This window comes from Lampris incognitus, chromosome 3 (assembly GCF_029633865.1).
Source record: "Lampris incognitus isolate fLamInc1 chromosome 3, fLamInc1.hap2, whole genome shotgun sequence".
NCBI classification, from domain to species: Eukaryota; Metazoa; Chordata; class Actinopteri; order Lampriformes; family Lampridae; genus Lampris; species Lampris incognitus.
In genome coordinates, this window is record NC_079213.1 from 83,705,538 (window position 1) to 83,721,731 (window position 16,194).

The 16,194-nt window shown below is 43.0% G+C and overlaps 1 protein-coding gene across 1 annotated transcript in view; it reads right to left on the bottom strand.

Moving 5' to 3' along the window:
* Positions 1-216: 216 nt before the first annotated feature.
* The window catches only part of crtc1b (CREB regulated transcription coactivator 1b), a 32,733-nt gene continuing 16,755 nt past the window's right edge, over positions 217-16,194 (bottom strand). Inside the window, exons 11-14 of the mRNA XM_056277440.1 lie at positions 15,501-15,587; positions 13,732-13,818; positions 13,472-13,646; positions 217-748 (exon numbers count right to left, since the gene is read on the bottom strand). Coding sequence (XP_056133415.1) covers positions 537-748; positions 13,472-13,646; positions 13,732-13,818; positions 15,501-15,587 — 561 coding nt within the window. The 3' untranslated portion in view covers positions 217-536. The remainder of the gene's footprint in view (positions 749-13,471; positions 13,647-13,731; positions 13,819-15,500; positions 15,588-16,194) is intronic.

The following is a 16,194-nucleotide window of genomic DNA, read 5'->3' on the forward strand; positions in this document are numbered from 1 at the left end:
TAAACATTTGGTTGTTAAAAATAAAGCTTTGAGTGAGAGCTGTTACAGCACGATAGGAAAACCAATTCCTTTGACTGCCGGTTAGAAGGAACTCAGCTGTGCGATTTATTTTTTTCTTGAATCACAGCCTTCATAATGGGGACAATTTAGCCCACTGGAGTAGCAGCATCCTGCTACTGGCAAATATAAAAAAGGAAACTTTAAATGTGGATATGGAAATGAGGGAAAGAAAGTCAAATGCATGTTGTTGGAATATATGTGGCATGAAACATTACACTGAACACAGCAGGCGAGCAAAAGCGCTGAGCAACCAATCCCATTCACACCAACAGCGAGGCCAGGTCTCTTTTTTTCTCCTGTCATCTTCTGGTGGTGCATCATCTCAGTGGACTTGAGGGAGTCGAGGGCGAGATCAGAGGTCAGCCATGCAACTGGGGAGAGGTTTCAACCCACCCCTCCTCTCCCTCCATTCATAAGTGTCTTTTCTTTTCTATTTTTACTTACAGGTTTTCTCAGCCATGGCTGGGATTTACACATTACAGCCTGTCCATTCTGAAGGTGTCTTCTGTGGCAGGGTCAGCGAGCACTATGTCAGGGTCATTGAGCATGTGAAGTCCGTCCAGGGTGAGGGGGTCGATCTTTAACTCGTCCAGTGGGAACTGAGAGTCTGCATCGAAGCTGACGTCACCGACACCCGCGAGCGAGTTGGTTAGCTCTTTAGAGAGGCTGGGTGGAGATTCACCTGTGACTGAACAAGTGAGTGAGAGCATGAGAAGAGTTTAGATGTTGACTTTGGGGGATAAATGTTCAATCAAGTTCTTTATACAGCTCAAAACAACAATGTTAAATCTAGAGCTCCAGTTCCTACTGAACTATCTCAATATTCCTGCCACATTTTACCATTTTTATTACATCTGCTTTGTAATACTTGTGTGCCACCTAAATTAAACCCTGGTGAGCTAAATACAACACTTGTTTAAAAAAAGACAAATTCTGACCTGCGACCAAAGAATACTACATGGAAATTAAATTCAAGTCTACTCAGCGATCCCTATTTTAAGGAACAAATTAAAAAAGAAATTAATCTTTATTCAGAATTCAATGGATAGGTTTCACCTCCCATTCTATGGGATACTCTGAAGGCTGTCTTAAGAGGGAAAATCTTAGCAATATATTCATATAAGAAAAAAATAAGGAATAAAACATTCGAGGAATTACAAAACAAGCTGAAGGAACTAGAAAAAAACAAAAACAAAGTGAGTTTGGCACAGGATACATCAGAGGAAATTAGAAAAACTAGGAATGAAATTAATAGTTTGGCTACACAAGAAATCAGAAAAAAATCTAATGTTTTTGAAACAGACATTATGAAAGTGGATCTAAATCTCCCGTTATACTCTCCATGCTGAACTGGGCTTTAAAAAAGGCACAAATGCCACCCAACTGGGAGAAGGTAATAATCTCAGCTATACCGAAAGAAGGACAAAACGGAATGTGGGTCATTTAGACCAATATCAGTTCTTAATATAGATTATCGATTGTTTATCTCCATCATGGCCAAATGATTACAAGAGTTCCTACCCACACTGATACATAATGATCAGACAGGTTCTATACAACGCCAAACACAAGACATATACGAAGAACACTACACATTATGGATCACATAGGAAAAAAAATTAAATTAAAGCAATAGTGATAAGTGTAGTCAAAGGCGTTTGACTCGGTTCACTGGAATTTTCTTTACAGAGTTCGACACTGATTTGGTCTACATGACAATTATTAAAACTATACAGGCACTATATGACAACCCCACTGCTAGGATTAGAATTAATGGATATTTATTAAATAATTTTACCCTAGAGGGGCTCGAAACAGGGTTGATTTGGTCTACATGACAATTATTAAAACTATACAGGCACTATATGACAACCCCACTGCTAGGATTAGAATTAATGGATATTTATTAAATAATTTTACCCTAGAGGGGCTCGAAACAGGGTTGCACATGGTCACCACTACTCTTCGCATTATATTTGGAACCATTAGCTCAATACATCAGACAAAATGAAAATATCTGGGGAATTACCATTGAAGGGACAGAGCATAAATTGGCCTGTTATGCGGATGACATTTTGATCCATCTAGGACAACCAACATACTCCTGACCTAAATTGATACAATCCTTTGAACAATATGGTCAATTATCAGGATACAAGATCAACATAGATAAAACCCAATTACTTTCATATAACTATAGCCCACCAGAAGAAATTACCAGTGCGTAAAGACGCACAATAATCATTCAACAACACTAGCTTTCTCCTAAATAGGAACTGTATGTCGTGTACACAAATTAACCAAAATGTGAGAACGAACTGTATTGTACACGAATTAACCAAAACATAAGGTATTTTAATAGGTGATGGAACATTTGTCTCCTCAGTCTCATTCTCCTACTGGCAACTCCTAACCACTTAGGACACCTCTCGAGGTCTCCTAAATATCTGGGGGAGTAGGAGTGTTTCTTAGCCTTCAGAAAGTTGATAAATAGCTTTTATTCAAACCTGGACTTTCTGAGAGTTCATTCATCTTTCTAGACGTTTTGAGTGGTCGGAATGCCCTATAGTGGACAGAATGTACTTAATAACCACATTCTGATACTGTAGACATTGACATAAGCCTGTAATAGGCTAAATTAGAGCTTCAAAAAATTCGAATATATTCGAATATTAAAAATTTGAATATGATTATATAGGAAGATTGACAGCTCTAACACACACACACACACACACACACACACACACACACACACACACACACACACACACACACACACACACACACACACACACACACACCTTTATATATATATGTATCTCCCTGTGATGGCCTGGCAGCCTGTCCAGGGTGTCTCCCTGCCTGCCGCCCAATGACTGCTGGGATGGGCTCCAGCATCCCCATGACCCTGAGAGCAGGATAAGCAGTTCGGATAATACACACACACACACACACACACACACACACACACACACACACACACACACACACACACACACACACACACACACACACACACACACACACACATATATATATAGTATATCTGTAGGCACAGGGCAAGCTTTTGGGATCAGAAGCGTTCTGGTTACCATTTCCGTTTTAATGCGAGTAGTATTGACCAATCACATTTGAGTAGGTGGCGATTTCTACAGTAACATGCTTTGGTTGCATGTTGGTAATAGTTCGTGTGGCGAGTGAAAGAGGTGGAACACATTGGCCGAAATGTTGTCTGGACCTAAAACACCTACATAAGTTACTGATGTTTGTGCATTGTAGGGGGGAATGTTCAGCTTGTGTCGACTACTTGGGAAACAATCTGGTCATAGATGTCTCTCAACCCCAACCTCATGTCTCAAGTTGCTAATCCAACTGTAAACAGTAACAGGTACACAGAAGAGGAAGTCCTCATAGGAAACAGAAGCAAGCAGCAAGCAGTTACACCGGAAACCCCGGAAATATTGATCGTTGTCCCAGAGGACATCGTCCTCAGACAATATAGCCTCTGGGTTCGAAGACTACACACACACAAATGCATAACACTTCAGCCCTCTATCAAACTGTATTAATTTCCATAAGACATCTTTACATTTTCATTCAATGTTATATAAGATGGTAAATGCTTGGGATGTTACATTGTTTCTGCACTGTGCACTCAGATTCAGAAGTTGTTGGAGTAACACAAGTCAACGGTCTCATTCCTACTCTATACTAGGGATGATTCCGACATGAATTGGGATTACCTGTTCTACACTGATTTGTCATTTGATGGTTAGGCCACATTCATGCCTGTGTTCCAATTGTTCTACTAACAATGAATGCATTTATAGCTCATCATTGATGTTAAGTAAAGAGTACCTGTTTAGCATGTTTATTGCTGTACTTTACGAGTTTGGTATATAAATCTACTGAGTAAAAGAAGTACATCTCCAAGATGTGGAATTAAAGCAAAAGTACAAATATGTATTAATAATTGGGACGAGGATGATACATTCCATTTGGTACATGTAGCTATAAATTACTCATGCAGTATAGATCCATTAACATACCACACCCCTAATCTTTTACAGAGTCCGTTTTAGCATGTGTTAGCACGCATTTACATTATTACATATTAACACTAAATGGGCTTGCCCCATCATACCTGTCTGATCTCCTGAAACTGCACATTCCATCTCGAGCTCTTCACTCTCAATATACAGGGCTCCTGTGTGTACTCAAATTTAAGAAGATGTCTGCTGGCGGCAGGGCCTTTTCCTATCAGGCCCTGTTCTCGTGGAATAACCTGCCTGCTGCCATTAGACAATCAGAGTCTGTTGAGTCCTTTAAATCCAAACGTAAAAGTCATCTTTTTGCCTTAGCCTACAATTATTTGCTTTTAAATTGAGTGTTTAACAACCTGTACTGCATGATGGGTCAGTTTCTGTCTCAATGAATTTACCAAGCACTGTTCTGCCGATGAGATTATAGCGTATGCAAACTCTTCTCTTCTCTCTCTTTCTCTGTTCTTTCTCTCTCTCTGAATGGTCTTCTCCTTTTTCTTCTTGTGTGTGAATGGTGTGATGTGAGTCTCCCTTGTGTGCACGTGCAATCTGTCCTCCTCCCAGGTCTCCAAGGTGGTGGTGGTCACCACCTGGACACTGCTTAGTATACCCCGTCATCACATTTTCTTTTTATAGCTTATAAATCCATATAATTTTTTTATCCTGTTTCAATGCTATAACTTTCTCCCACTCAGATGTGTGACTAATGTGTGTGTTTTTTTTTATTGTCTACATAGTGATGCCAGTCGCGTGGCTCAGGTCCTGGGCTGTTCCGGTTGTGTCTAGACACTGCTTGGCATCCTTCTCATCATATTCTTCATATATTTTATAATTCCATTATAATTCTGTTATCCTCTTTCAGTGTTGTATTTTGTAAATTGTGTAAACACAATATTCATTGCACATTGTCTGTCTTGGGAGAGAGATCCCTCTGTTGCTCTCCTGGAGGTCTTCCTATTTTTTCTCCTGGTTAAACGTTTTTTTGGGGGGGGTTTTAGGAGTTGTTCCTTATCTGATGTGAGGGTCTAAGGACAGGATTGTTGTGTTGCTGTAAAGCCCACTGAGGCAAATTTGTAATTTGTGATATTGGACTATACAAATAAAACTGACTTGACTAAGAGACAATACTACAAGGGATTAGAAAGACATTTTTCTGTGTTAGGGAGACGTAAACCAAAAGCAAGTCTTAAAACCAGACTGTCCGGATGAATATAGCGCCCCTGCATCTCCATGGCCAGGTTGGTATATGCACATGTACACATGCCAACTTTACTCTCCTTTAAGGACACGCCCGTTTCTGATCAGTGTTATTGATTTTCACCAGTTCCCCTCACTCCAGAGGGCCCCTTTGCTAGCACCTCCCAAGTTGCTTGCTTTGGGGTTATCTACAAGGCAAGACCACACCACCTTTGAGACCTGTGCAGGAAACCATTTTCTGTCAATGTAATAACTTAATGTAACCATTTTTCTTTACTTAGTGAAATTTAAAACCGATTTAACATATCTCATTTGTATCGGCTCTTTAAATGTGGATAATGCTCATCTATGTACAATGTCACCCATGTCATCCTGCAGCCCTCCTCCCAGTGACCTCTGCAGTCTACAGCCTTTGTTCGTCCCTCAGCCCCCCCCTCCACACACACACACACACAGCCTCTGCTGGGTATCCCCTCAGTTCACTTGAAGAAAAAGCCTGCTGTTCCACCACTCCTCAGTTATGAGCAGGATGTGAGCCGATGGAACTGCTCTCACCAGCAGAGAATCTGGATGAAAACAGATGGGAGCCTGGGGACTTGTGGCTGGGCCACGAGACATCCAACGAATATGATCTCCTTGTGGCATTACCCACCTCAGCCCGAACTTATTGGTGCTGTCTATGAGCTTCCATCACCAAAATACTTTCAGCTTTATCCAGTCTCCATTTGGAAACGAGAGCACACTATTATGGAAAGATTACTGAACAACCACTCCCTGCCATGTCTGTACAGCTGTCCAAATCTCCACATTGTCTGATCAGGAGTTGGATGACCCCATGTCATTATTGGTACAAGCGGCCAATACTACATACTGGTCTCTTGGCTCTGCTGTAAAGTCTGTAAAAAAGTAACGGTTTGCAGGCAAACCCCCATGGATGGACATGCTGCCAAGTCGGTTCCGCAACATTTTGCCAGCTTTTCTGACGCACAAGAAGGCCATATGTAAGACCTTGATGGATGAGTTGCGGCAAACAGCAAAGTCTCCCAATAATATCACCAATAAGTTAAATTAAGTTCTCCACCTTGAGTATGAGCATGCACACCCGGCTTAGCTGTCCACTGCTAAGAATGTGCTGGATGACTCGATGAAGCAGCAATAATTGCCAACGCTGTCTTCGGGAGGGGGGCGGAGTCGGCTTGTGTTCGTCACATGAATGCGTCTCTGGGTGTGTCGGAAAAAGCAGTGGTTCAGCCTGGAGTCGCCTTGTCACAAAAGTGGCGAAGCGTCTCCTTCGAGACTGCCGGCCGGAGAGATGCGATTGGCGAACGCACGTATTACGAGGCTGGAGTTTGAACTAAAACTAGGGATCGATTGGCCACTAAATTGGGAGAAAAAAGGGAAAAAATCAGAAATAAACTAGAAAAAAGAATGTGCTGGATGGAGACAGTAGACTTCGTGGTCAACGTAACATCACAGGGGCAGTGAGAGCAATAATACTCCTGCTCCATTTGGTGGGTATGGTGAGGTGGATGGCTGGCATGGGCAAACAGTCACAGCCTACTACCTGGTTGACTGCCTCATTCAGGAGTACCATAGGCAGGAGAGCACACTCGATCTGCTCCTCCAAGGCACTTTTGGGCAGGCCTTAAGGGCTAACCATACCTGCAAGGTGGCCTGGAAGGTGGTGCTTGCATCAAGCCCTATGTCATGCCCTTATGAATGAAAACTGAATGATCTTGTCCTGAGTAATGCTGCAGTTTGAATTTGACAAATCCCTGGAGCCCATGTACGATGGGCTGTCCCGTCATTACATTTCTGCAGGACATAACCGTGTGGCAGCTGACGCCGGTCACACCCTCTATTGTCACCTTGCTGATAAAATCTGAAAGGGGCGAGTTCGGCCGTGATGCTTCCTGGTACTTAAACACACAAGTTGTGCTGTAGCATATCAGCCCTTGTTGTGTCAGCCTTCACTGGGTAAAGACCTGTGAGTCTACCTGTTCACCAAGCAAGGGCATCAATTGGTTAGTCTTTTTCTACTATCTAGCCACACAGCCTGCCTCACTCACCATGTGCTACAAAAGACATCCCCGTCGTCAAAGGCTTTCAAAAAAAAAAAGAAAAATTGCATGCGTCGCAGATGATGCAACCCTGAGAACCTCCATTTCACTCAGAAAAGACTACTTGCTCCTCCTTTACTCTTGGGCTATGGAATTGCCAATTAGCTGTAAACAAAACAGAATTTATCCAACCACTTGCTAATGGCAGACATTCAGGTGCTAGCCCTGACCGAAACCTCGATCTGTCCAGAAAACACTGCCACACCAGCCGCCCTCTGTTGACTCACACACACCCCATTCTGTTGGGTGCGGAGGCGGTACGGGAGTCCTCATTTCTAAAGACTGGAAATTCAGTTAGCTTTCTCTGCTAAGCAACAACTCCTCCTTTGAATACCATGCAATCAGGGTTACTGCTCCTATTAAGTTGTTTGCGGTTGTCATGTACCGCCCAACAGGGCGTCAACTGGGGAAGTTTGTAGTCAAAGTAGACATGTTACTTTCCGGCACTCGTGATGATGACACACCACTGGTTGTCATGGGAGACATGGAAATCCATACTGACAAAACCCAGGCAGCTGACTTCTTGTCACTTCTGTCCTCATTTGACCTCAAACAGGTCTCCACCCCTCCCACAAACAAAGCAGGCAATACTCGATCTGATTTTGACTCGGAACTGCTCCACAGCAAATGTGACTGCCCCCCCCACCCACCTGTCTGACCATTTCTTTATTCATCACCTTACTGGAACATCCTCATGTTCCTCCACAATTGGCCTTCTTCCGCCGCAATATCCAGTCCCTCACACCGGTTCAACTTTCCAATGAGTTCTTGGTTACCATGCCTCCTCATAATGACTTCTCTTCACTTCCTCTCAATGAGGCTACAGACAAACACTGTTCCTCACTAGCCTCCTCTCCTAACCAACTCTGCCCTCTAACATCCAAACCTGCTCGCAACACCCCCTCTAGTCCATAGCTCATTGAAGTCATCAGAAAGTAAAGGGTGGAACTCACAGCGGCAGAGAGAAAATGGCGTAAATCCAGACAGCCCCCTACCTCAGTGACTATCATAGTCTGCTAGCATCATTCACCTCCTGTTTAAGAACTGCTAAGACGAGGGTCTGCGGTAGTGTAACGGTCTAAGTATCGGCTTTGTGTCGATGCAGTTGCCCACTGGGGACCGGGGTTCGCGCCTTGGTCTTGTCAGATCCGACTATGGCCGGATTCGATGAGGCAGCAATAACTGGCAACGCTGTCTTCGGGAGCGGGGGCCGAGTCGGCTTGTGTTCATCACATGAATGTGTCTCTGTGTGTGTTGGAAAAGCAGTGGTTCGGCCTGGATTCGCCTTGTCGCGGAAGTGGCGAGGTGTCCCCTTCGAGACTGCCAGTGGAAGAGATGCAGTTGGCAAACGCATACAGTATGAGGGTGGCTGTTTGAACTAGAATAGGGATCGACTGGCTACTAAATTGGGAGAAAAAGGGAAAAATCAGAAATACATTTTAAAAAAAAACTGCTAAGACCACTTACTATCAGAACAAGATCTGTGGCACCACAGACACTCTGAAAATGTTCTCTGCTTTTAAATCACGCCTCAATCCGCCTCCTTGTCCACTCTCCACTCTGCTCACTAAAGACATGTTTGCCTTTTTTTCCACTTGAAAGGTCTCTACCATCAATAACCAGTCCTCTGAGCCTGACCATCTCAGTGTGCAGCTGCCAGCTAATAAGGCTGCGCTCTCCTCATTCTCCCCTCTGACCAAGGAGGAAGTCTCCAAACTTCTGCTGGACTCTCGACCCAGTACCTATCCACTGGACCTGATACCACCCAACCTTCTACAAACCATTTCCCCCACACTAAACGCCGCAGACCACACACATCATCAATTCCTCACTTACAACTGGTGTGTTCCCCACTGCATTTAAGCAAGCTCGGGTCATCCCGCTGCTAAAAAAACCTACACTCAACCCAGCCCCAAGTTGAAAACTACAGACTGGTTTTACTCTTGCCCTTTCCCATCAAAAATACTTGAGCGCACAATCTTTAACCAAGTCTCTGAATTCCTTCTGAGAATAACGTGTACAACCCCAATCAGTCTGGCTTTAAGTGGCGGCACTCTACTGAGGTAGCACTTTGCACACTGTCAGTAATGGAATCACTGCGTTCAACTAAAGCAGCTGGTCAGTCCTCAGCTCTATTGCTGCTAGGTCTGTCAGCTGCCTCTGACATGGTTAACTGAGCTTGGTATCTCAGGAACTGCCCTCTATTGGTTTATGCCCTACCTCTCAGGGAGATACATTTCAGAGTATCATGGAGGAGAGAAGTGTCCAAACAGCAAGGCTTATCCACAGGGGTTCCTCAAGGGTCAGTGCTCGGTTCCTTTCTCCTCTCAATATACACCACCTCACTTGGTGCAATCATCTGCTCCCATGGTTTCTCATACGATTGCTATGCTGATGATTTACAGCTCTTCCGGTTGTTCTCGCTGGAAGACTGCACAGTCTCGATTCAGATCTCATCATGCCTTGCCGATATATCGGCATGAATGAAAGAATGCCACCTTCAACTTAACCTCTCTTAAGACTGAGCTCCTTGTCATCCCAGCCAGTCCCTCTTTACAACAACAGATCAGTATCTAGCTCGAATCAACCCAACTCATGCCCACAAAGTCTGCCCAAAACTTGGGTGTCATGATTGACGACCAACTAAACTTTTAGGTTCATGTGGCCTCAATTGCTCGGTCGTGTCAATTTTCCCCAATACAACATTAGGAAGATCAGACCCTACCCGTCTATGCAGCACAACTCCTGGTACAGGCTCTCGTAATATCACGCATTAACTACTACAACTTTTTACTGGCAGGCCACCCTGCATGTATGTTCAAACCTCTGCAGATGATCTAGAATGCAGCAGCACGTCTGGTCTTTAACCAGCCCAAAAGAGCACACGTCACCCCGCTGTTCATATTCCTCCACTGGCTCCCTGTTGCTGCCTGTATCAAATTCAAAACCTGCTTTTGAATTTGATTCAAAAATTTTAAACTCACTTAAAAAACAGCAACTAAAACAGCTCCCACATACAAGAATGCCCTCATTCAGGTCTACGCTCCCTCCCGCTTACTATGTTCTGCCAATTAAAGGCGCCTGGTACTACCACAACAGGGTCCTATGTCGCTAGCCAGACTCTTCTCTGCTGCAGTTCCGCAGTGGTGGAATGAGTTACTAAACCCTGATTAATTGGCAGAGTCCCTCTCAATCTATAAGAAAAGACTAAAGACCCAGGTCTTTCGTGAAAACCTTTGCACTTGGACTGGGGGAAAAAAAAGAAACTGCTTCTATGCACTGCCTCTGTGCACTGCCTGTTAGCACCTACATCCTATCAGACTCAAACTTGGCTTCATGATACTTACTCGTGTTGTTCTCTCCTGCTTAGATCCTTGCTTGTGTTGTATCAGCTCTCAGATGTATGTCACTTTGGATAAAAGCATCAGCTAAATGAAACTGTAATTGTTATTGTAATATGGAGCCCAGCTGCTGCCCTGTAATGCTGGACTGGGACAAGCACAAGTCTGAGAAGGTTCCTGTTGCAGGGAAGGGAGAGCATTACTCATCAGAGCTGTCTGTTCTCAGTGAGAGATTCATTGATGACCCACCTTAGGAAGCAAGGGAGGAACACCTTGCTCGAGTAAGCTCGACTGTTATACTTAAACATCTTCACTCAAACAAAAAAATGCAACTATGTAATCACTGATTGTAACCCAAATGAATTATCCTATGCTCCCCGATATCTTTGGTGTGACGTCTCTTGGCTCACAAACAATGATCCAAGCTGTAGGTAATTCAGCTCACTTCTTCATCCCTTAATTATTCCTTATTTGTATGGATACTGTATATATTTCATAGAGATCGCAGTGAAAAGTATTTGCCGTTTTCTCTCTTTTCCTTTACTTTAGATGTTGTAAGGACATCGTCACTGCCCTTTACTGCCTCTCCATGAGCTGCTCGCAGTTTCCATCAAGGCAGGTGGTCTACTCTTTGTCCAGGCCCATTCTTGGTGGACACAGACTGCAAGGGATGCTACTGATGGCCTTCTGGCAAAGCACCATGGGTAGAAAGCATACTCTGTATCCACCTGGGTGGGTGGATGCCTTGTACAGGCTGCCTGAAGGGATCCCAATAGCCTCTTACACCCTATCACAAAACAGCAGATCTCATGCTACATGAAGCACCAGGCTAAGATGACAAACACACAAATCCATCCCTGAACACCAGTCTAGAGAAACTCCTGGAGACCCAACTGCTGTGGCATCATCTCACAGAAGGCAATGAAAATGTAAGCGTTCCAGTGGTAACCCTCCCACCTGCTCCAGTGAACCCACCCACCAGTAAGCCCTAGGAGACCCTCTAAATAAGGCTGAGATTGAACAAATGGTGAAGGAGTTGGGGAGAAGTAGCAGCAACCTCTGAAAAAGAGGACAAGGAACTGTCTTACTTGTGGCCAGCCAAAATCACGTTACCTTGGTGATGGTTCCTCCATTCATTTCTTCCATCAGACTGGAGAGGTGAAGTACTTCTACTGCTCTACGAAGGTATGTATACCAGACTTGTGCAGCAGAAGGCCTCACCAATCCTCAAATGCCGTTTGCTGACACACCTTTTTTTTTAATCGAGAGCTAGAGGCCACAAAGCAGTGTTCTGCAGTCAAGACAGATAATGGAGGAGCAGGGAAAGAGAAAGGACATGGAACAGCATCCCACTGGTCGCCTGTGCAGGTTCTGCGACAAGCCACTCAAACAAGGCCCAGAGAGTCCACATATACATACTGGTTCCCTGGCATGGCAGGGAAATATGTCTATTGTCCTGCGAGAGTGTTTTTCCTATATCAGGCAGAGAGGATGACTCACAAGATGCCTTGGGTAGAGTTCTGTCAGTCATCCTTTTATGAAACTGAAAATAAGAGATGGGCAGCAGAAAAGGGAAAATGATTGTCCTCATGTGTTGGCCACAATTTCCTGGTTTTGAATGTATACATTGTAATTACTGTATCATAAAAATATAACCCTGTGTTCAATTTGTTATGGACGTATGTTACATGATGAAACCTCTGGTTTTTCTTGCCTTGTTTGTCTGTTTTTTGTTTTTTTTTTAATTCGGAACGCGATATTGGTCCATGTATGATTGTAAAATGTAAAAATTACTGATTAACTTGGTTATGTATGCATCTGTATTTAACAACTGATTATTAAGACGATGGAAAGCACTACTTTTTATATCTTTTGAAACTGTAAATACTTTGAATCTCATCTGTAAGACATTTTGTAAATAACATTTCTTAAGCATGTTCTTATATCATTGTTCTTACATTTTAATAGTTTATTACTTATTTATTCATACTGCATTTTGGCAAGACAGTTTCTTTTCTTTTGGATGTTTATTAATATCAAAAACATAATTTTACTGAAAATGTCTTGAAAAGCCTTGACTGTTAAACACAAACAAAAAAAGTTGTATAACACATTGCACCATTTATTAGTAAAATAAGTATCGTTTAGAAAACAAGTTTCATATTAGAAAACACAAGTAAAGTGCTTATTGATCCATAATCCTACTACAAATGAGTGAGTGGGTCAAAACGTAATCTTAATTTTCACCTCAACCAGGATTCGAACCAATGGTTTAGTGGGGAATAATATTTATAAAATCTTGGGACACACCCCCAAGGGTGTAGGTTTTTTCTCTCTAGATTGGGTAGTCACAGCTGGCTCACCCACGGCTGGCCCCCGTGGGTGAGCCACTTGGGCACCCCTGCAAATTGTGTTTGAATAAAACACCCAGCCCCTAGCTGAATGCTCAGTGAAAGTCCCTTTGGATAATTGTGTCAACTATGAAGCAGGAACAAAATTATAACTCACATTTATTATTTCCTATTTTCCTGCAGGGACAGTAAAAATATTCTGGTCTTAACTGATGTTAATCACTTTGGGTGACTGTCAGAGCAATCTGTTACAGGAGTTTTTGTGATTTATGTTTCTATTGTGTTTATGGAATTGCTTAAACCAGAACAACAAGGGTGTTTGAATCAAAAGTTGACAAAACGGAATGAGTGTCTGGTACCTGTGAGGATGATGTTTGGGATGTTGCCATGGTTACTGTAGCCTAGCTGCTGAGAGTCTTGCAGGCTGCTTCCTGTAAGGCCCATCATGGCTGCTTGTGTGTAGTTGAGGGTAGAACACTGGCTGTACAGGCTGGTGGAACTGATGGGACTCTCAATCATGTTGAACTGCTCCAGCTGGACAACAAAGGCATCTGGTAAGGGGCTATTTGAAGAAAAGTATTTGTCTTGTTAGTGTTGATGATTGTGTGGCTTGTTTCACCTGGTGAGAGAGTGCGTTGGTTTGTCTTGATGCCAACTGCTGATCGTAGAAGGAGTCACCAAATATACTGCCCACCACAGGAATATGCTGGAGGAAATGTATTATAGCCATAAATGTTTCAAAATTAACAAACTGACACATTTATTTATAAAAAGGCAAAACATTAGCTAGAAGGTGGGTTATCTGAGCCATCAAACAGACACCTTTGTGATGCCATGACAGAAAGCACAAGCTAAAGGCAAAGTCAAAGAGCGGTCAGACAAGGCACTGAGCAATGCAAATGGTTTACATGAGGACAGATAAATAACTTGCTAAAAATATGCTTTGCAATGAGGAAAGTATCACTGAATATGAAGCTCTGAAAGTGTAATAGCACAGCCTTTAAAAATGTGGAGTCCCCGTTTCACCAACCACTTCCAGTGTTAGAGTAGGCTTTTTTTTAACCATTTGTTGCTCAACGAGGTGAACCAGTGTTTGTTTGCTCACAATCAAGTCCAGGTTCTTCCCTATAGTTCAGGCCAATGCCAGACAGAGCACTGTCTTTTAACGGGTACAGAGGATGATAGTGGATACAAACTCAAAAGATGCTTTAGATGTTGCTGCTCAAAGCTGTGGACCCACTATGGCCTCACCACTGACAAGTAGCGAAACGTGAACATGATTAAACTATAGTCCGTAACATTTAGAAACAAAACTGTTGGTGATTAAATATTATACACGGACTAATTTCAGTTAAATGAGCTGGCAGGTCAGACATGTTCCAGGCATGCTGATATTTCTAATGAAGCACAGCTAGTCATACCTAATTGGTTACTACAGCTAATTCCATTGTAGTTCATATGACACAATGAAGAACAAGTCCCATGCTATTATTGCTACATTTACATAAATTACTGCAATATTTACTCTTGCCATCAGAGAAAGATGAAACATTTGCTTTTGGACAGGTAATCAAATTACATCAGCATTTAGTGTTAAATCACATCATATGTTAAAATCACGGTAATTCTAACATAAAATAACAACCTATGCAAATGGTTGAAAAAAAGAGCCCAAACAATCAACATATTCATGTTCAATGTCAGTTTTTAAGCAGAATTGATGATTTCATGGGTGCCACCACTGAAACCATTTTAACCACTCAGAGAAATCCCCTGGATGCTGTGTAAATTCTCCAATGTCACGTAGGCTTTGTACACTGCAAGACTTAAAACATTTGAATCGCAGGTCATTACATCCACCATTTTTTACACCATTTCCTGTGCACAGTTAGTCCAATTCGTACTCACTTTCTGCCATCTTGTCTGCAGGTGTTGATTTTGGCTTGCAAGTTTTGCTCCTTCTGTATTAAGAATGACACTGGCTGAGTTTCTCAGCATTGAGCCATGTGATGGCACGCATCACTCTTCTAGCAGGTCAAATATGCCTGAAATCATACATGCCTGAAACTTTTCTTCCGGGCCCTCAATATCACAAGCAACCAAATCTTTACATAGATTTATGTTACATTCTCTGTCCCTTGAAGTATTCAGAAAGACTTAAAAATAATGTGAGGCGAAAGATGTTGCGCTTAACTGAACCCCAGCACATTATCATGCATATGGTGAAGAGAGACAGGGGTGAAGAAGAAATGGGTTATGTAGCTGGTGAAACACGGAATGATTAACTGCAGAAGAAATGAGAGGCGGCCCGACTCATCTACAGTTTGCATTCCCAATGCACAAAGCCCTTCCCCAGAAAAGCAACTCGCTCGGCAGGTGGGCCCTTACTTGAGGTGAGCCACCGGGGGAGAAGCCTTGATTGGAGACTGGGGAGGTTGGAGACTGATTGGCTGGTGAGCCAGCCTGATTGCGGTACTGTTGGAGGGAAAAGTGTTAGCTTACAGCTAGCTGGACAGTCAGACACACATCTCATTTTGAGGAAACTGAGACTGAAATAGCTGAGAGGAAACGGAGGCTGGATCATATACAGTATTAAAGACCAGCTGTCATACAAAATGATGGCTGAGGCTAGAAGTCTGTTTTCAACTGAAGCAAAGCTGACAGGTAAAAATGACTACGTAAATGGCTTATAGTGTCTTGGATCTACTTAAATGATTAGATAGCACAAGTTGCTGGTGAATTTGGAATCTATCATCTGATGGACAAAAGAACAAAAGAATAGTTTTCTGCCAAAATTTCATCATTTTTTTTTAAAATAAATGTATTTCTGATTTCTCCCAATTTAGTGGCCAATCGATCCCTATTCTAGTTCAAACACCTACCCTCATACTGCATGCGTTCGCCAACTGCATCTCTCCGGCCGGCAGTCTCAAAGGAGACGTCTCCCCACTTTTATGACAAGGCGAATCCAAGCCGAACCACTTCTTTTCCGACACACACAGAGACGCATTCATGTGACGAACACAAGCCGACTCCGCCCCCCTCCCGAAGACAGCGTTGCCAATTATTGCTGCTTCGTCGA